Raw genomic sequence first — 21,221 nt, 5'->3', positions numbered from 1 at the left:
ACTGAATTCTGTAAAGATTTTCCTTTCTTCAAGCTCTAAGCATCATTTTATTTCAGCATATAAAATGACTGTCTCGTATTATGATATTATTACACATTTAAAAGGAAATTATTCTGAAAGTTCTTTACATAATTAGAAGAAACATTTAATTGTTTTTATAAAAATAGTTTATATTTTCTGACAGTTCTTAATTATTGAGTATGCACCTAAATCTGTTGTGCACCTTTGCATATATATGTAGGAGGAACACAGCCATCTCAGAACTATTGTATCAGAATAATATAATAAAGGTCATATTTTAAAAAGCTTTATGGAGGATTCTACAAGATAACTCTGAACATGAATCTTGACATTTAATCAAATAATTAGGTTGGGAATAGCACATTAACGTTATATATGCATGTTCACTATACTTGTGAGTTACTGTGCTAATGAGTTGCTTCAAGTATAGTAACATCATCTTTGGGAATCATGATAACAAGACAAGAAATATTGTGTTGCCAGAAAAATTAGAGATATAGAAAAGTTGTAAGTGGTTTATCTTTCTGTTGCCTTAGTGCTGAAATACTGAATTTACATTTACTCTTTGTGTCAACATTTCTTCACCTTGCTTTGAGATGAAAAATCGGAAGAAAGATATCATGTAAAAGCTGAAATTCTGATCTAATAATGTTCTCTTGTTTCAGTACCACCCCATGCCCATTTAAATTTTTATTATATTTCTCCTTATTATGCCTTTGTTTGCAAGTATATGACTTTAGATTCCTGAATTTTTATGAAATACATATTCAATAAGTATTACTTTGTATAAATAGGCAAGTTTAGATCTCAGTGAATTATTTTCTAGATAGGTTTTCAATTGAAATGTGTACTACACGTGACAACACAATGCACAACAACCTAATGTTTAAAGTTTTTGTTTTACAAAACTAGCTATATAACCTGCTATTAAGACAGTTTCCAAGTGATAATTTTTGGACTTAGTGAAAAATGCTGTAAGACTAGAAAATTATGTGTTGCTATTTAGAAGAATGAGATATATTTGATTAAATAACATATATTCTACAATGATGTCAAGTTTTAACTGAATTTTCAAGTCAAATCAGTTAAATATTTCACAATTTAGCAATCATTGTAACTCAATGTGATAATAAATTTGTGCTGTATTGTTTACATATTTGCATATAAATATGTTGGGTATATCCAGTGGAGGAGAGCAATTATCCTTGTTTGAAATTAATTTACTAAAAATATTTGAACTTCTAGTCTAGCTGTGTATTTGGTACTGTGAACAATAGTCCAGAAAACATTTGGGAACCTGAAGAATGTTCAAAATTTAGTGTATAAAGTTGTATAAAGACAATGCTTACCTTTTTTAAAAAACACATATTTTATTTATTTGAAAGGCAGCATTACAGAGAGGCAGAGGTAGAGGGAGGGAGAGAGAGAGAGAGAGAGACAGAGAGAGGCCTTCCATCTGCTGATTCACTTCCCCAGAATGATTGCAATGGGCAGAGTTGCATGGATCCTAAGCCAAGAACAAGGAGCTTCTGGGTCTCGCATACAGGGAGCAGGAGCCCAAGGACTTGGGCCACCATCTAATGCTTTGCCAGGCCATAAAAAAGAGCTGGATCGGAAGTGGAGCAGTAGGGACTGGAACCAGCGCCCATATGGGATGCTGGCACTGCAGACAGCTGCTTTTCCCACTGCCACAGTGCTGGCCCTGCTTATCTTTTTGAAAAAAAAAAAAAAAAAAAAAACAAATGTTTTATATAAACTAACAGTGCTTGGAGTACAATTTATTTGGAAAGAAATTTCTGTATATTCCTGGATCTTTAGGTTTTAATAAAACCATTGGGTAATTATTTCCCATTCCTATCTATTTTACACCTCTTCTTCTGAGAATCACTTCATTTGAATATCATCTTTACTTTCATTTTCAAATCACTTTTAGCACTATATGACATGTTAAGCAGACAATACTTAACAGCAATTAAGTGATGACTATAAATTTACTATTTATATGAATGCACACACATACCCTTATTACCAGTGTAAATATAAATGATTAGTCTTAGGAAGATTATTATTTATTAAGGGAAATGGAAGTTTAAAACTAAGAAGGAACATCTTTTCACCAGGGTAATCCCAATGACATTGTTTCTTGCCACAAGTATGATGGTAGAGGGTGTGGTCCAAGGTCAGGTTGTTATCTACAATAAATTCATGGTAGGAACATGAATGGGGTGAACTAAAAGGACAATAGATAATGAGGTGCAAAATAAATATAGTAGAATACATTAAAAAAAAAAAACATGCAGTAAGGAGTCCTAGACTGTATTTTCTATGCATTCATAGCCTAAACATCTTTTAAGAACACACATAATAATAAACATACTACAAGATCATCACATTATAATGAATGGCAAAACATTACCAGAAAATTATGTGGCACTTCTAAATTGCCAGTATATTAACCATAGAAGGAAGGAAAGAGTTAGAAACCAACATATCAGACAGAAAATTTCCCTGAAGACTAGCATCTTCCGATCTACAATAGAGACTGACACTGCTCATTGCGACCTACCTTGATCATATGTTATGAAAAAGTCTAGGGTCCATGAAAAACTAAGAACTAAGTAAATTTTGATGAAAATCACAGTTCCCAAAAAAAGAAAATATCATGAAATATTAAAATCAAAGTTTTTATATGATCGATCCTTTATGACCATATTTTGAGATAAAGAATCCATTTCTGATTTGTTAATTAATTTATGTTAAAAGACTTAAAATAAGTAGTAAAATATAAAAGATTTAATTTGTGGCTGTTATAATTTTATGAACTATAATATCTCTGAGGTTTGTTACATAATTTGTAGACATTGGTTAGTTGTATAATCACAAAAATCCATTTGTTCTTTTAACCTAATTCAAAATAATACCTGCATTTTAAGCAATTTTTCAAATAAGGCAATTAAATCTTCATGAAGATCAAATAAAATTCGTATTTTCCAGCTAATAAATGACAGAACTTCGGTCTAAACCAGGAATTTTACTGAGAAGCCCACATTCCTAACCCTACCCAAAATCGCACAGTTAACAACCATTTTAATTTATATTTTCATTGAAAAAAGATTTGATTATATTTAAATACTTATAATGTGTATGCGGTAATTAATCAACACAGATTTTTTTTAATGGCCAGATGATTTGGGTTTCACTTGAAATCCCTATATTGTTTTTGATGATTATATAAAAATATTACTTATTTGAGAGTTGACAGAAAGAGAGACAGAGAGAGAGAGCTGCCATCTGTTCTTTCACTCTCCAAATGCCAACAGCATAGGGAGACCAAACTTGGAGCAGGAAACTCAATATCTCCGATATGAGTAAGAAGATCTCAATCACTTGAGCCATATTAGCAGGAAGTTGAAATCACGAAATAAATCCAGAAATTGATTCCAGGTGGTTGGATGTGGGTTGCAAGTGACACAAGGAGCAGCTTAACTGCTACACCAATCACTTGCTCACTGGATGAAGTTTCTAACAACTTTATTGAGGTATGATGTACACAACCATAAAATTCACCTATGGTAAATAGATTGAAGAAAATTTATTTTAGTAAATGTGTAGGCTCATCCAACCATAACACTACGTAGATCCAGTTCTAAGTTAATCAATTTACAATCCGTGTTCATGAATAAACTCATGGTATTGCACACATATGACCTTAATATGATTATGAATATCCCATCACCACAAAAATTCCCTTTTGCTTATTTCTAGTAAATTCACATCCTTATTCACAACTACACACAATATTGATCTATGTCATATTTGCTAATTGGAGAATTATCATAAAAATAGAACCATATAAATTATAGTGTTGGTTTCTTTCACTTAGCATAAGGTTGTGTGTGTTTCCTCCAAAAAGAGTGACATCTCAGTAGTAACAAAATGAATAGCCAGATATTGGTCTCTGAAGACTCAGTGGTTCTATTAGGGGTTAAGTCCATGGCTCTTAATGACCCGTGTTCACCTGTCTTTCTTCTCCCAGGATAAAGCAACCATATATTTTTATGGGGAAAAAATAGTAAACTTGGTTACATGGAACTGATGTGATCTTCAGAGTGTTATTTTTAAACTAAAAGTCTGGTTCCTTATAACGAAGACGTGGAGGCAATGCCACAAAATGATGGACTTTATTAACAACAAAAATAGCTGACATTTATCAACATTGCTCCAATGTTGATAAATGTCAGCTATTTTTGTTGTTAATAAAGTCCATCATTTATTCAGATTTACTTAGCTTTTGCTCACTGTTCATTTTATGTTGCAGGGTCTCATCCAGAATAGAATATTACATCTGATCATCATGTTTTCTTAAACTCCTCTAAGCTGTCACTTTGTATGGACTTTTCTTATTTCCTGTGACTACCACAGTATTGAGAATTGGTCAAGTTGGGAATATCTTCTGTTGGGCTTTCTAGTGATGTTTTTCTCATGATAAAACCAGGGGAATGAATTTCATGGAGGAAAATCAGAAAAGTGAATTGACAAACTAATCACATTACATAACAAGGATATGTACTATCAAGGTACCTTACAATGGCTGACAATAACTTTGAAGTGGAGGCTGAGATAGTCTTTGTTAAGCTTCTCCACTTGAAGTTACTCCCTGCTTCTTTCATACTTTAGTCTATAGACAGAAGTCGCTATTTGCACTCACACTGAAGGAGTGGAAGTTACACACCACCTGCTTGAGAGCAGAGTAGCTACATGTATCATTACTGGGAATAATTCTATGTGGCACATTTTTCTGTTCTCTATTTACAATTTACTAAATTATTTCTATTATTGTGGTGTGGGGATTTATTTTATACTTAGGATGATAATTCACTTCTAACATTCTGAATTATTTACATTAGTTTTCAAACTGTTGTGATATATGGGAAACGTTTTTAGGTGGCACATGTGTTATTTTGACATCCTCTGTCATTGTTCTCTCTCTCTTTCTCTCTCTCTTTTCCCTCTCTCTCTCTTTTCCGCTTCTTCCTGCTCCTCCACCTCCTCCTTCTTTTTCTTCTCTCTCTTTTCTTTATTTTCCCTATTTCTCTTGGCACATCTTTACTGTAATATGCATTGGGATCATCACAGGTATTTTCAACTCTGTCCCATTCAGGTTAAGAATTACACATCCACAAGTGTCTATCTAATCAAAATGACTGACAGTATCAAGTATTAATGAGGATAGGAAGAATGTAGAACACTCATATTATTTGCAAGAATGAAAACATTGGAGGCATTTTTGAAAGTTTCTGAAAAGGTTTATAATAAACTTTCCAAACAGCCAGAAATTCTGGTCATAATAATTAACCCAAAACAAAAGTGACACACAAATGTCATAGTAGCTTTCTTTGTATTAGGTGGAAAATAGAATAGTCCTAATGTTGATCAACTGATGAATGCATAAACAAAATGTATTGTATCCACAGAAGCAAATATTGATCGGCAATAAGAACACTGATGAACACTGATTGTAAACTGATAAACTTAGAACTGGATCTACATAGTATTATGGTTGCATAAGCCTACACACTTACTAAAATGATTTCTTCAATTATTTAAATAACATTTATTTCAGACAGACTTGGAATTCCAGAAATTGCATATTATCAGTGATATTATCATTTCCCATAAATATGCAAAAGTCTCCATACTATTTAAGATAATTATTTTGTTTAAACAGGCCCCTATTACAGCATTATCTTATAATAATGCCCCCTTGCATCTCAGAAGGGAGTGTGAATAAATAGCAGTGTCTCAGTGGTGCCAACTCAGGCAACATGGGATGTAAACATAACTCATTTCTAATTCCCTAGAGCTTCAGCGTGAGGAATACAACCATGACGACTCACAAATTCAGTCTACATATGTCAAAGTGGGAAAAATGCTGAGCAAACAAAGCTTCTTCATGAGGGTGGAGAGAGCACTGGATTTGGCTTACAAGGATTATCAAGAATTTTTCTGTGGTTATGCAGGACATCGGATTCACTACATTAGGTAGACCTGTCCTGCAATTCTGTTGACCCATGCTACAGATGTTAGAACAGGTGTCTCTATTTATTATTTATTTTTTGTTTGTTCATTTCTTCATAGTTGATGAAGCTATTAAAAGTATCATTCCTTGAAATTTTAGAATTTCTCATATATATATATGTATATATATATACATATACACACATATATATGTACTGTTATATACTTGCTTAAAGAGAGAGAGAGCACTAAATTTGTTCAAGGTAGTGTTTTAGGTCCCAAAGTACCTTGAAGAATAAAAAAACATCTTCTTTGCAGAACTTCTATCCTAGTGAAAAGGTGGATAGCAAACAGTATAACATAGTATCAGAGAGTTAACAGGACATGTGACTTCATGGAGAACAAATGTCTCAGGCAGAGGAAAAGGCAAGAGTACAGACCTTGTGACCTGACATAATCACATTATAAACATGTTAGAATGTCAGTGTGACTAGAGATTAGCTATCTTGGCAGAGAAGCACATGGAATGATTCTAAAGAAGAAAATAGGGTCCTTTGAAACAATGGAAAAAAGGAATCAATATTCTAGAGTCTTAACAGATGAGTGAGTTATTAAAATGCAAGTCAGGGGAGCAGGTGTTTAACATAGCAGTGAAGATACCCACAACCCACGTTGGAGTACGTGGGTTGAACTCCTGGCTCCAGTTTCCTACTAATGCAGATGCTGGGAGGCAGCTGTGATGGCTCAAGTTCACCCATGTGAAAGATGTAGATTGAGTTCTCATTCCTGACTTGAGCCCTGGCCCAGCCCACACTCACTGTGTGAATTAAGGAATGAACTAACAGATGGAATTCATTCTTTCTCTCTCCCTCCCCTTTGAAATAAAAAGTTAAATTCAGTCAGATGCACATGGCCATTGAGTGTCATTATTATGTTGAAATAGTTCTACTGGAGACTATTATACCAGCCATCAACACTGAATCTTAAACCATGTAGGAGGAATACGGAATCAATAAGACTCTCCTTCAATTGTTTCCTTTACTATGATCATTACCTATTGGATAGATACTGAGAACCGATGAAACTAGTGAAAGTAACTCTCGATTAATAAACTGTATGTATTAACTGGAAAGCCACAGAGAATCTTTTCTTCTAAACTCTTAATGTAGGAGGCAGAAACACGAGTCATATAAAAGAAAAGATTCCTTTCGTCATTTAAATGAACATTGTGGCAACTTTTTTAGTTGGTATAGGGCATTCTTCCCTGCGTTTTATTGAAAGATTCTTAATGAACATCCCCATTTTGGAATGGGAAAATTTAGCAGATGCTACAGTCACCAAGGAGGCTCCAGTGTTTCAGGGTCTGTTATTTCCCTAAAATACTGAAAATAATATCAGATGAGGGATTCATTGGTCAACTAATAGAAAGAATATAATTATCTAGATCTTTTGGTCTCCATTTATCAAGCAATTTTATCACTTCTATGTTTATCTAGCCTAATGTTACAAATGAAAATTCTTTTTTTTTTTATTTGACAGGCAGAGTTAGACAGTGAGAGAGACAGAGAGACAGAGAGAAAGGTCTTCCTTCCGTTGGTTCAACCCCCAAATGGCCACTACAGCCGGCACTGTGCCGATCCGAAGCCAGGAGCTTCCTCCTGGTCTCCCATTTGGGTGCAGGGGCCCAAGCACCTGGGCCATCCTCCACTGCCTTCCTGGGCCACAGCAGAGAGCTAGAGAGGAAGAGGAGCAACCTGGACTAGGATCCGGTTCCCATATGGGATGCTGGCGCTGCAGGCAAAGGATTAACCAAGTGAGCTATAGCGCAGGCCCCACAAATGAAAATTCTTAACATCTGAGCAGCCAACCTCTGTGCACTGATGCATGGCTGGATTACATGGCTATTCATGGACATAATACAATAAATCTTTTTGTGGTAAAAGATAGTAGTTGGGAAGCAGATGCTGCAGGAGGAACTAAACCAGGAGTTTATAATCCCTATCCTATTATCACAATATAACCAGGTTCTGATTTCTAAGCATTGGCTACATTATCTGTTTCAAAGTGCTGCATTCTTAGGCAATAAAAAAGAAATACAAATTCTGTCTTCCCAATCATTATACCTCACCCAGCGTAATTTATGGTTGGACATTTGTGTTCACTTAGAATGGTTGTTACAACTCTGAATTACAAATTGAAGACCTTATGTTTTAAAAATACAAACAGATAAAATACACACACTATTCAGAAATTTATAAACATTTATTTTACAAAGACAAATCTTAAGTGCACACAGTATTCCCTGCTTACTGTTTCTGTCTTTTTTTTTTTAATTAAAGTAACTTCAGTTTTGACATTCCATGCACTCTGTAACATCTTCTATCAGTTATAAAAGTCAGTTAGTTATTTAGTCTCATATTTAAAAAAAGAAAATAGGGGTCGGAATTGGACACAGTGTTAAACATTCAACAGTGTTAACCATCTTAACCATGCTGTTTGTGATTCTCATATCTCATATGGGGGTGCCTGGGTTTGAGTCTTGGCTTCACTCCTCATTCCAGCTTACTGAAAATGAACACTCTGTAGGCAGCAACAGTAGCTCAAGTAGGTGGGTCCCTGTCAACCACATGGGTGACCCACTTTGAGTTCTAGACTCTTGGCTTCTGTCTGGCCCAACCTGGTAGTTGCAGGCTTGTGGAGCTTGAATCAGCAGATATAAATTATCTGCCTCTGTCTCTCTACCTTCCAAATAAAAAGAAAAAGATAAAGTAAAAATGGATAAGTCAAAAGCAATTTTCAGACTCTTTAAATATTTTTGATTCATTGGGAAGAGTTTCCTCTTAATTTCTTTTGTAGTCTAATGGCCTGTCTGGCTGACCATCCAAAGTCCTGAATTCTGTATGTGCCTGTGTTGTTTGGGTGTATATAATATTTCATGTATCAACTGAGTATCTCAATACCAGAGTAAAAATCAATGAACTTTATGAAAAAGAACAAAATGGAACATTAAGCCTATTATACCAGAGACATTCTCCCACTTGAAGAAAATAAACTATTCACACAGTACTTTCTATTGTGATTAGCATTTGCATTATATAGTCCAGCTTTGATTTCTAAACATGTGGTACATTTTTGGTTTCAGCCAAAATATGCTGTTCATACACCATGGAAATTAAAGTTCTGTCTTTCAACTATATACTTCAGCCCAGTATCATGATTAGAAATTCATTTAATATAAACCATGGCAAATTTTTAACTCACTATCAGTATGTAAATACACAAATCCATTCTACTTAGCCACACAATAAATTTGTGTTATATTTCTTGGGAGCAGAATTTAAACAAATGTAAACATATGACCAGAGCTTTTTTTTTTTTTTTTTTACAGAGTTAGACAGTGAGAGAGACAGAGAGAAAGGTCTTCCTTCCATTGGTTCACCCCTCAAATGCAGTCAGCGCTGCACCGATCCAAAGCCAGGAGCCAGGTGCTTCCTCCTGATCTCCCATGTGGGTGCAGGGCCCAAGCACTTGGGCCATCCTCCACTGCTTCCCCAGACCAGAGCTTTTAACAAATGCCTATGCATACAGTACTGAAGTGTATGATCCTTTGATAAATTGGGTCCACATTCCCTAAAGAACTATTTGCAGTAAATTTCCAAAGACAGTTCCCACCTTCCTTTCTTAACCAAATTTGAAGATTGACATTAATGAGCTAAAACAGCAACTGTTTAAACATAGACTTATAAACAGTATTTTGTGAGTTAGGGAATCTTTAGCAAAGTCATACAAATCACAAAACTGTAGTTCAGTAGTTCATCAAGAACAAAGAATCACATCAATACATCTCCCAAAAGAGTATGGAATGTAAATATTCCTGATAATTTAGTTTAATCATGTGCTGGAGTAAGATCCTTTGGGACAGAGGCACTAACAAAACCAAGCAACCTGCTGTTTGCATTCAGTATGCAGAGAAACAAAAGCATCCACTGCCTAGGAAAGTTAACAGAGTTGCAGACTGTGACTAACTGATGGGTTGTAGAATCACTTTAGATGATGAAGGTAATTTTTAAATTAAAAGCATGTAATTTGTTTGATTAAATGAAAGACTTGGAAGTACTTTTTGTAAAATAAAGACAAACTTTTTTCTGATTTTCATTTAGTTTGCATGCTGGCATACATTATGATTTTAAATTAATTGATATTTTGAAATGAGCAATAATTCCAATTTGGAATCTATGAAATTTGGAAAAATCAGAACTATAATTTATATCAAAACTGTGTTTCTCTTCTCTCAGTAGCTACTGATTTTACCTGGGATCAGTGAAGAGTTCCTTAGACAAAGCTTGTCAGTATGTCTCCAGATATATTCTCCAAAGCAAAGAATTAAACTTAAGAGTAAAGAAATATTCAAATAGCATTGCCCCAATTAATCTTTAATTTCCCAATACCTATCATGTAGAAGAGACAACATTAGAAAAACAGTATGGGTGTCAACCACCTAAACTCTTTCAGGGGAACAATTATACAAATGGTAATGACAAATGGGAGAATAATACAGATAAGGTATGAATAAATTGTTTCTAGAATACAAATAGGAAAGATACTAACTCAACAAAGGAAAGAAAAGGCCTTGAAGAATAAAGTAGGACTTTTCCTTTTTGTTGTCCTTTTTTCTCATGGCAAATTATACTAACAAAGACCATGGAAATGCATGTTGTTATAGACAAATGGAGATGTATCATTGATTAGACCAAATGGAGATAAAAGCTTGGATCTGGAAGCTAGTATTGTAAGGGAGGAGCTTGGTATAAGCAGCCTAAATTGCAAAAATTCTATTTTTAAAAAGATTTACTTCCTTTTTTCCCTACCCTTTCTCACTTTTGGGCTCAAAATTCACTTATATTTTTAACACAAAAAGTAGAGATTTGGAATTTATGGGTTCTTAAGTTCTACAACCACTTTGCTCTGATCAATTATTAAATTTAATCTGTGTTAGGCTGTCAGGAGAGCATATACAATTAAGTTATGATAAAAATAAGATTGCTGAGTGTAACTTAAAACTATTAATTTTGATTAAAATAAAAATAACTAGTTTTTGATACACTGAAGAGTAGTTCGAATATTCAATTGATATTAATTAAATCTGAAGAACTGTAGAGAATCACAGGATCTTATTTTATTAATATGACTATTCACAGAGTAACTCAGAGAATGAGTAAATATATTTTCATCTTTAGATATAAAGGTAAAAGAGAGAGAAAAATAAATCAAAAGAAGTATGAGAAACATAACATTTGACATTTAAATATTCAATTCACTCATTAAAATTAATCAAAATTAATAAGAAAAAACAGAAATATTTTCAATTTTAAATTCACTAGAAAATAAATATTAATATACAAAATATCATTCTATTCCACATTAGAGTACCTACATTTGATACAGGGCTCCAATTCCTAACTCCAGTTTCCTGCTAAAGCAGACGATGGGAGGCAGTATTGAAGACCCAAGTAATTGACTCCCTATCACCCTTGTGAATATCTGGATTCCTGAATTGAGTTCTCTGCTCCTGGTTTTGATCTCTACTCAACCCATCTATCACAGGCATTTGGGAGTAAACTGGCAGATGGCAGCTCTCACTGTGTATCTTTTGTCTGTCTCTTTCTAGTTCTCAAATAAGTAAATAATTTTATTATAAAGATGTGTTATGTGTTTCTTCGGTGAAAGACAAAAACATCAAGAGACATAAAGTCACACCTAAATATCTTGAAAAGAATCTATCAATTTTAGCTTTATTTACTATAAGATTATATGAGGATTCATTATCCTTTGATTATGTAAGTTTATGCTTGAGAATAATGATGTTTTTATAAATATGGAAATAATTTAGGTTTCCACCAACAGAATAAATAGGATGCATAATATGAAGAATATAAAATGATGATATGTGGACTCTTGAGTCAGAAGCAAATAGATGTGATGCCCAGCTGTACTCAAACCAGCTATCTGATTTTTTTTCAGATATCTATTTGTCATTCTCCTCTTCCTGATCTTTAAAATGTACAAAGCAATGAGACTTTTAAATCATGATTTTTTGACATTAAACAAGGTAAACAATAGATTTCACATTCCATAAAGTTAGATATTTTCAATATTTTAATTATTAACACATCATGAAGGTTATATTGCAGTTGACACAGCTTATACATGATGTTATCTGTGTAAAATTTTAAAAACAAAATTGTGTTTATGCCAGCTTTGGGACAATGGCAGTTGTGTGTGCAAGGATAAGATGACAAATATGTCAGAGTGATGTGCCTTCAGATTTATTTTATTTCACTAATACCAACACCTGTTAAATAAAAAAAAAGAGCTTGAACATTTTAACATGTCACATTATAGTTTTACATAACAGAAAGTACAAAAATGTTAAACAGAATTGTAGGCAATGTACACTGTTCTGCAGCTTTCATCTTTGTCCATAAAAAATGTTTGGGGGGTGGGATATGCCTTTCCTATAGATGTGCTTTCTTCTATCCACCCCATTCCCAGAACTTCCTCATATGTTGTAATCCCTACATTGGGAAACAAAAAATCTTTACAAGATAGTGAAACATAAAAACACTACTTTCAGGAAAGGCATAAATATACTACTTGGATTGAATTTTTCTCCCAACTTCTGCATCCAGACTCCCTGAAGACACATGGCTCGGAACAACTGTACTCAGGTGACAGAGTTTGTTCTTGTGGGTCTCACGGATCGTCAGGTGTTGAAGATGCCCCTCTTTGTGGTATTCTTATCCATCTACCTTTTCACAGTGGTGGGCAACCTGGGCTTGATCCTAGTCATTAGAACAGATGCAAGACTCAATACACCGATGTATTTCTTCCTTAGCAACCTGGCTTTTGTTGATTTCTGCTATACTTCTGTCATTACACCCAAAATGCTTGGGAATTTCTTGTACAAACAAAATGTTATATCCTTCAATGCTTGTGCGGCTCAATTAGGCTGCTTTCTCACCTTCATGGTTTCAGAGTGCTTGTTGTTGGCCTCCATGGCTTATGATAGATACGTGGCCATTTGTAACCCCCTCTTTTACATGATAACAATGTCTCCAGGAACCTGCGTTCAGCTTGTAGCTGCCCCCTATAGCTACAGCCTCCTGATGGCACTGTTTCATACTACCCTCACCTTTCGCCTGTGCTATTGTCACTCTAATACTGTCAATCATTTCTACTGTGATGACATGCCCCTCCTCCGGCTAACATGCTCAGACACTCACTCCAAACAACTCTGGATTTTGACCTGTGCTGGAATCACATTCATTTCCTCTGTGCTGATTGTTTTTGTTTCTTACATGTTCATTATTTTTGCCATCCTGAGGATGCGCTCAGCTGAGGGGAGGCGGAAAGCCTTCTCTACGTGTAGCTCCCACATGCTGGCGGTCACCATATTCTATGGGACTCTGATCTTCATGTATTTACAGCCCAGTTCTAAACATTCTCTAGACACAGATAAGATGGCCTCTGTCTTCTACACAGTGATCATCCCCATGTTGAACCCCTTGATCTACAGTCTCCGCAACAAGGATGTGAAGGAGGCCCTCAAGAAAATCCTCATCCATGGAAACAAGACTTTTGTGTTGGTGAAGTTAAGAAAATGACTCCAGATGGACAGAAGGGGAATTTACTTTATGATGTGTCATTTGCATATTAATATTAGTAAGTGCCTGGTTTAGATGATAAAGATTTATTCATAGTAAGATGAAATCATTCCCTGCTTCTACTTTTCATATGTAGGAGTCATTCTAAGAAGTTACATCAAATAGTAACTTGCATGAGAAAATATATTTTGCCCATTTATTACGTCATCTAATAGCCGGACAATTAGATATTACCCACGAATAGACAACAGTGAAGACATAATGAATTCTCAGTTTAAAATGATAAAAATCTCTAGTAATTCATTTATGAGTATTTTAATAACAAAGTAGATTTAAATAAAATTTCCCAAATTATTTGTAATATCTCTCAATTAAATTGCAGTGGTTTCAACAGTGGGTAATTTTTTTCTTTTTAGGAAACATTTGTTGATACATGGACTTACTGTTTTTTCTTTAGACAGTATGGTGTGAAGGAATACTAATGCTATTGAAAGGGTAGATACCACATATGATACAAAATAATTTTTTTTATTTATTTTATTTCTTTTTTTTGACAGGCAGAGTGGACAGTGAGAGAGAGACAGAGAGAAAGGTCTTCCTTTTGCCGTTGGTTCACCCTCCAATGGCCGCCGCGGTAGCGCGCTGCGGCCGGTGCACCGCGCTGATCCGATGGCAGGAGCCAGGTGCTTATCCTGGTCTCCCATGGGGTGCAGGGCCCAAGGACTTTGGGCCATCCTCCACTGCACTCCCTGGCCACAGCAGAGAGCTGGCCTGGAAGAGGGGCAACCGGGACAGGATCGGTGCCTCAACCGGGACTAGAACCTGGTGTGCCGGCGCCGCAAGGCGGAGGGTCAGCCTAGTGAGCCGCGGCGCCGGCCACAAAATAATTTTTAATTTACAGAACAGCTCTTCAATTTCCAAAAAAAAAAAAAATCCAATCCAAAATGGTAATACAGTACTGCCTTAAACGATATATTTCAGCAACTCTGAAATCTGATAATGTTTTTTCTTCTGAAGGATGTTGCTATTGCTGAATCTTTCTCTTTATTGATTTTGGAAAAATATCTTATCTGGACTTAATTTGTAATGTGGTCACTAATTCCTCAGATCAAGATTTCTTTTTCTTTCTTATCCTTTCACAAGTTTCAGAAGAGTTGTTGCTTTTCCTGCTAGACTAGTACTTAATTACTGGTGAGTAGTTGTGCTAAAACCTGAGTCCGTGGGCCTCCAACCCTCATTTGTCAGTCTATATCTGCTTTGTAGAGTATATTTAACATTTTATTAGTGTTAAAGAAATTACTTTCTGCTGACCAGTATCAAATCTCCATTCTTCAAGCTATAGGTCATCAAAAAGATCAAGATATGTGAAAAATTGGACTGTGTTTCAAATTCATCAAAGGCCAGTTTTTTTCCAGTTACTCTCTATTAAATTCCTAGCTAGTGCTACAATTATTCACTTGCTTCTATTGGTACCATGCCCTAGCTCAAGGAGAGCTGTATTTACCACCAGGGCATAGGTTTTCTTTACTTGTTCTTTTTCTTTCTTGAAGTAAAAAATACTTATTTTGTGCAATTATTTTTCTTTTTGTTTTGTTTTGTTCCTTTAAAATTTGTGACTAGAGAGTAGCATTTTGATTTTACAGCAGGTAAAGCTGTTGCCTGCAATGCCAGCATCCCTTATGGCCACCAGCTCCATTTCCAATCTAGCTTCCTATTAAGGACCTGGGAAAAGGAACAGAAGATGGCCCAAGCATTTGGTCCCCTGCTACCCACCTGGGAGATCTGGATGAAACTCCTGGAACCTGACTTTGGCCTATCCCAGCCCTGGTTGTTGGAACCATGTGGGCAGTGAACCAGCAGATGGAAGATTGCTCGCTGCTTGTGTGTATCTCTCCCTTGCAACCTGTATCTCTATCAAATAAATGAATAAATCTTTGAAATAAATACATAAACAAAATTTATGACTAACGTTTAGTTGTTTCAGCACAGGCATACAGTATAAAAGGATCAGTCCAGGCAATCAGCATCTCCACCTCCCCACCCTTCTTCCAGGTTAGGACCTTGCCAGTTCTTCTCTTCCCACTGTTGTTCCACTCTTTACTCCATGTGTAAGGCACTCTACCTGCCTTGACAGTGAAGCTGCTTGCTTTCATACCCATGTCTGCCTTAAACAGTCTTAGGTGTGGCTTGGGGATAACCTCTGCCAAGACTGCCACAGACTTTCACTGTTCTTATCTAAAATTTTCATTTTTATATAAATATAACTTTCTTTTTCATCTTTCTCATATTTCAAGAAACCTGAAACTATTGAATTATTGGTTTTAATATTTTGGAGATACAATGAATTTGGGAACAACTTGACAAAATCTCCATTTTTGATTACCCAAAAATCCTATCTCAAAAATATAGACCCAAATCAAATAATTGAACCCTCCAAACAACATTATTTACCATTTAATTTGCTGATTTTTGAGGAAATGTAAGTAAAAACAAAATCTTCTCTCAACCCAGAAAATCTCTCTGCAAAGATAGAAGAGAAAGAAAAGAGTTGTGTTATTGACTGAGCATTAAACCAGAACATGATGTGTATCACAGGCAACCCACTGAGAGACAAATCCCAAAGTTTTATACAAGGAACAGAAAGAATCTAGTATATATGTGTTCCCAAAATAAACAGGGAATATGACTCAAATAAGAGAACTTGATGGCACCAACTTTCACATACATTTCATCCTTAACGTGTTTCTTAATTTTGAACCATCTGCATTAGCTCGTTCTCATCCAAATGTAAAATAAACTCTTGTCTTCACGACTAGAGGTAGTTTGCAGGTTGGAGCAAGGTCCATCTAATTAAGGTTCATTCTCCCATAAAATCAATGAGATAGAAACTCTCTCTTCCTTAATGATTGTATGTCAAAGACATTTCCTAGATATTTAAGAAAGGTATATCTGGGGTTGGCTCTGTGGCATAGTAGGCTAAGCCTTCAGCTAGGACACCAGCATCTCATATGGGCCCTGGTTCATGTCCCAGCTGCTCCCCTTCCAATCCAGCTCTCTGGTTATGGCCTGGGAAAGCAGTAGACAAAGGCCCAAGTGTTGGGACCCCTGCACTTGGAGACCCAGGACAGGCTCTTGGCTCTTGGCTTTGAGTTGGCCAAGCTCCAGCTTTTGTGGTCATCTGGGGAGTGAACCAGCAGTTGGAGGACATTTCTTTCTGTTTCTTCCTCTCTCTCTCTGTAACCCTGCCTCTCAAATAAATAAATAAAAGCTTTAAAAAAGAAAGATATTCCTATATCTTAAAGCAGTTGGTGAAAGACTATTATTTTATTGAAAATTTAAGATGTTATATGCATTTCTAAGAAACAGAGAAATAATTAAAACAATGTGCAATCCTCTGGCCTCAGAATCAGCCCTTAAGGCATTCTAATATAGCTGAAGAGCCCATGAGAGTATTTTAGGCATGGAAAGCCAAGACATTCTGAAAAAAAAAAAAAATAAATAAATAAATGAAAGATCTCTGCAAGTGGGATCCCAGTAGAAAGAACAAGGCCATCAAAGAAGGAGGTACCTTTCTCTGAAGGGAGAAGAGAACTTCCACTTTGACTATGACCCTGTCGGAATAAGATCGAAGTCGGTGAACTCAAAAGGCTTCCATAGCCTTGGCAATTCATGATTAGAGCCTAGAGAGATTACTGGCGCCATAAACAAGAGTGTCAAATTGTTAAGTCAACAACAGGAGTCACTGTGTACTTACTCCTCATGTCCTCTGTCCTTAATGTGTTGTCCAATGTGAATTAATGCTATAACTAGTACTAAAATAGTATTTTACACTTTATGTTCTGTGTGGGTGCAAACTGATGAAATCTTTACTTAATGTATACTAAATTGATCTTCTGTATATAAAGATAATTGAAAATGAATCTTGATGTGAATGGAATGGGAGAGGGAGCAGGAGATGGGAGGGTTGTGGGTGGGAGGGAAGTTATGGAGGACAATAAGCCACTGTAATCCATAAACTGTACTTTGGAAATTTATATTTACTAAATAAAATTAAAAATAAAATAATGTGCAATCACAAAATGTCTGTAGTAAATATTCTAAGATAGACTATGCATGAGTGGGAATGGGGGATAAGTGAGAAGTCTCTTCCATTATTTCAACAGAAAAAAAAATTTCCCCCTTTTCGTTTATTTTTGAGCAACGGGAGGCATGATTCTTGGCCATACCATTGTTGACCCCATTTCCATATGGTCTCCGTATGCAGCTGTGCCTGTCTTAGGTGGCTATAATGGTCAGGGCTGAGTCAGGCCAAAGCCAAGACCTTGGAGCTTTATCCAAGTCCCCCACAGTAGCAACAGGGGGGGCAAGCACTTGTTCCAACCTCTGTTGCTTTTTCTAGGTCTTTAGTAGATCATTAGAAAGAAGCTAGGTCAGAGGTGTATCAGCTAGAAGTCAGAACACCAACTGGAACCCACATGAGATTGATATAAAGAGAATAGATTTCAAGTATTTCATTAAGTACAGTTCTAAGATGACAACCATACTTCACTCTCCCTTGTCTCCCTCCCTTGTTCCCCCTGCTTTTTTTTTCTTTTTTTTTTTTTTAAGATTTATTCATTTATTTGAGAGGCAGAGTTTCAGACAGAGGAGGAGAGGGAGAGGTGGGGAGAGAGAGAGAGAAAGAAAGAGAATCTTTTATCTGCTGTCCCACTCCCCAAATGGCCACAATGGCCAGAACTGGGCCAGGCTGAAGCCAGGAGCCAGGAGCTTCTTCTGGGTTTCCCAGGTGGATGCAGGGGAGCAAGCACTGGGCCATTTTCTGCTGCTTTCTCAGGCCATTCACTGTGAGCTGGATCAGAAGTAGAGTATCAGGGACTAAAACCGGCACCCATATGGGATCCTGGCATTGCAGGTAGAAGCCTAAAGAGTAATGGCCCTTTTTCCTTTTTTCTTTAATTTTTGCAGAGACATAATTTCAATCTACACTAATTACAGGCTTAATTCACCACTAAATATAATATTCAAAAAATAAAAGCTAGAAAGAGCACAGTTCCACAGGAGTATAAACAGGGGCTGAAAACAACAATCATATCATAAGATATCCATTTAATTCCTACACTGTTTTGGAATTCTATATTAACTGCCAAATGTTAGAGAACGTATATCATGATATTTGTCTTTTTGGGGGAATGTTATTTTTCACTAAATAATGTTTTCCATTATGGTTTCCAGTTGCATACATTTTGCTGCAAAAAACAGGATTTCATTATTTTTTATTGCTGATCAGTACTCCATAGTGTATATTTGTAATTTCTTTTATCCAGTTGTCAGATGATGGACAGCTGAGATGTTTCCATATCTTAATTATTGTGAATTGAGCTACACTAAACATGAGGGTACAAATAATTCTTTCACATTCTGATTTGTTTGTTTGGGTAAGTTTCCACAAGTGGGACAGCTGACTCATGCGCTAGATCTATTTTCTCATTTCTGAGAAATATCCATACTGTCTTGTTGCCGTTTAATTCTCAACAATGTTGCAGTGGGTTCATTTCTGAGAGGAGCAGCGTGGTGGGGGCAAGAGGCGCGAAGTCGGGCCGGCGCAGCGGCTCACTAGGCTAATCCTCTGCCTTGCGGCGCCGGTGCACCAGGTTCTAGTCCCGGTCGGGGCACCGATCCTGTCCCGGTTGCCCCTCTTCCAGGCCAGCTCTCTGCTGTGGCCAGGGAGTGCAGTGGAGGATGGCCCAAGTGCTTGGGCCCTGCACCCGCATGGGAGACCAGGAGAAGCACCTGACTCCTGCCATCGGATCAGCGCGGTGCGCCGGCCGCAGCGCGCCTACCGCGGCGGCCATTGGAGGGTGAACCAACGGCAAAAGGAAGACCTTTCTCTCTGTCTCTCTCTCTCACTGTCCACTCTGCCTGTCAAAAAAAAAAATAAATAAATAAATAAATAAAAAAGAGGCGCGAAGTCAACACGCAGACCCCGGGAGTCGGGTGAAAGCAGGCTTGAGGCGAGCAGCCTGCAGACTCGTTTATTACAGTTGGTACAAAAGCTTATATAGCCAAGACCAGCCAATCTGGTCAAGGGGCGGTCTATGTCCCAACCAATCACAGCCTGTTGCCAGGTGGGTTTCAAAGCCATTCCTGAGTAACTGATGCTCGCTTGCCAGTGGCCACCTTGCCAAGGCCTTCTCATTCCACTACATTTCCCCCTTTTCATTTATTTTTGAGCAACAGGAGGCATGATTCTTGTCCATACCATTGTTGACCCCGTTTCCATGTGGTCTCCGTACGCAGCTGTGCCTGTCTTAGGTTGTCCCCCAGGGGATCTTACCCGTCATTGACTAACCAGCGCTCAAATCGAGAGACCACAGGATTGCTTGCTCAGATAGGGGTAGGAATGAGGAATAATGGTTATCAGGAATGGCATGACCACACACAGGCTGTGGCCATTTGAGTGGCTGACCACAGCTAGTGGGGTACACAACAGTAACAGATATGGCTTTGGGCAGTTTCTCAGGGTAGGATGATAGGGCAGGTGCGTCTGCTAACAAGGCGGAGTCTCGGTCTTGTTCAGCTGGTTCTGGTTGGCTGTCAGTTGCAGGCTTGATGTTTCTGGCTGGTACCCAAATGGGCTGTTCTGCATTCTCTGGAAAGACACAAGCATATCCTCGACCTTTGGTTAACAGAAGCCTTTTTACAGGCGAAGGAATCCAGGGCCTGAATTTTGTGCTGGTAAACACTAGTAAACTGGCCACTCTTTTTCACACCTTTCCTACCACATCTCATTAATGCTAACAGGCTGTATTGGCCTCTTGTTTCCCAAAAGCTACCAAAATCAGAAACACAAAAGATACTAATCTTTGCATTTTAGCTGCTCTACTCAAACCACGAGCACTGAGAGAAGAGACTGGGAAAGAAAAAAACTTTCAGGATTTTGAAACTGTACATTGCCAAGACAGAAAGCATTTAAGTTCCACTTACCATACTGTTACTGCTGCTCTAGAAACATTTTTCCTCCCTGATTGGCTCACCAATATGTTGTGGGCAAAATTAGGCCCAAAGTCCTATTTCAGGCACTTGCCTTTTATTTAGAGAATTCTAAGTACAAGCACAAACACAATATGCTGTGTGAAAAGTTTTATTTTTAGAGTGAGAAGAATACACAGAAATATGATAGCTTTAATTTAGGGAGATTGGGCCAGGAAATGTTAGGAGAGACTTCTATAACCTGATTTCCTTGGGCCCATGAGGGGAGAGAAAAAGCCCCCTACCCTTCACCAAACTTCTTAAGAGCCTCAAAAAGGGGAGTGGTTACATTGTACTGCCCCCAGGTCCCAGGTAGAAGGAGGTACATCCTGGGGAGGGGTCACCTGAATGACAGGTGGATTGATAGGATTACATGAGAATGGGGGAGGTGTGCCTTCAGCTCATGACCTATCTCCCTGGCCTTTCCCACATGAAATGTAGACAGAAGAATTTGTCTTGATTATTGTTTCAAAGTCCAAATAACAAAAC

The 21,221-nt window shown here is 37.0% G+C and overlaps 1 protein-coding gene across 1 annotated transcript; it reads left to right on the top strand.

Moving 5' to 3' along the window:
- The first annotated feature begins 12,743 nt into the window (after window positions 1-12,743).
- Window positions 12,744-13,703, top strand: LOC133764252 (olfactory receptor 8U9-like). The gene has a single exon (XM_062197925.1). The coding sequence runs from the start codon at window positions 12,744-12,746 to the stop codon at window positions 13,701-13,703; it is 960 nt and encodes a 319-aa protein (XP_062053909.1).
- The last annotated feature ends 7,518 nt before the right edge of the window (window positions 13,704-21,221 follow it).

The sequence above is a fragment of the Lepus europaeus genome, chromosome 7 (assembly GCF_033115175.1).
Source record: "Lepus europaeus isolate LE1 chromosome 7, mLepTim1.pri, whole genome shotgun sequence".
Classification (NCBI taxonomy): domain Eukaryota; kingdom Metazoa; phylum Chordata; class Mammalia; order Lagomorpha; family Leporidae; genus Lepus; species Lepus europaeus.
This window is presented reverse-complemented; position numbering and strand designations above follow the sequence as displayed.

Coding starts and splice junctions, on each gene's coding strand:
- LOC133764252 (XM_062197925.1), top strand. CDS start 12,744: ATGGCTCGGAACAACTGTACTCAGGTGACAGAGTTTGTTCTTGTGGGT.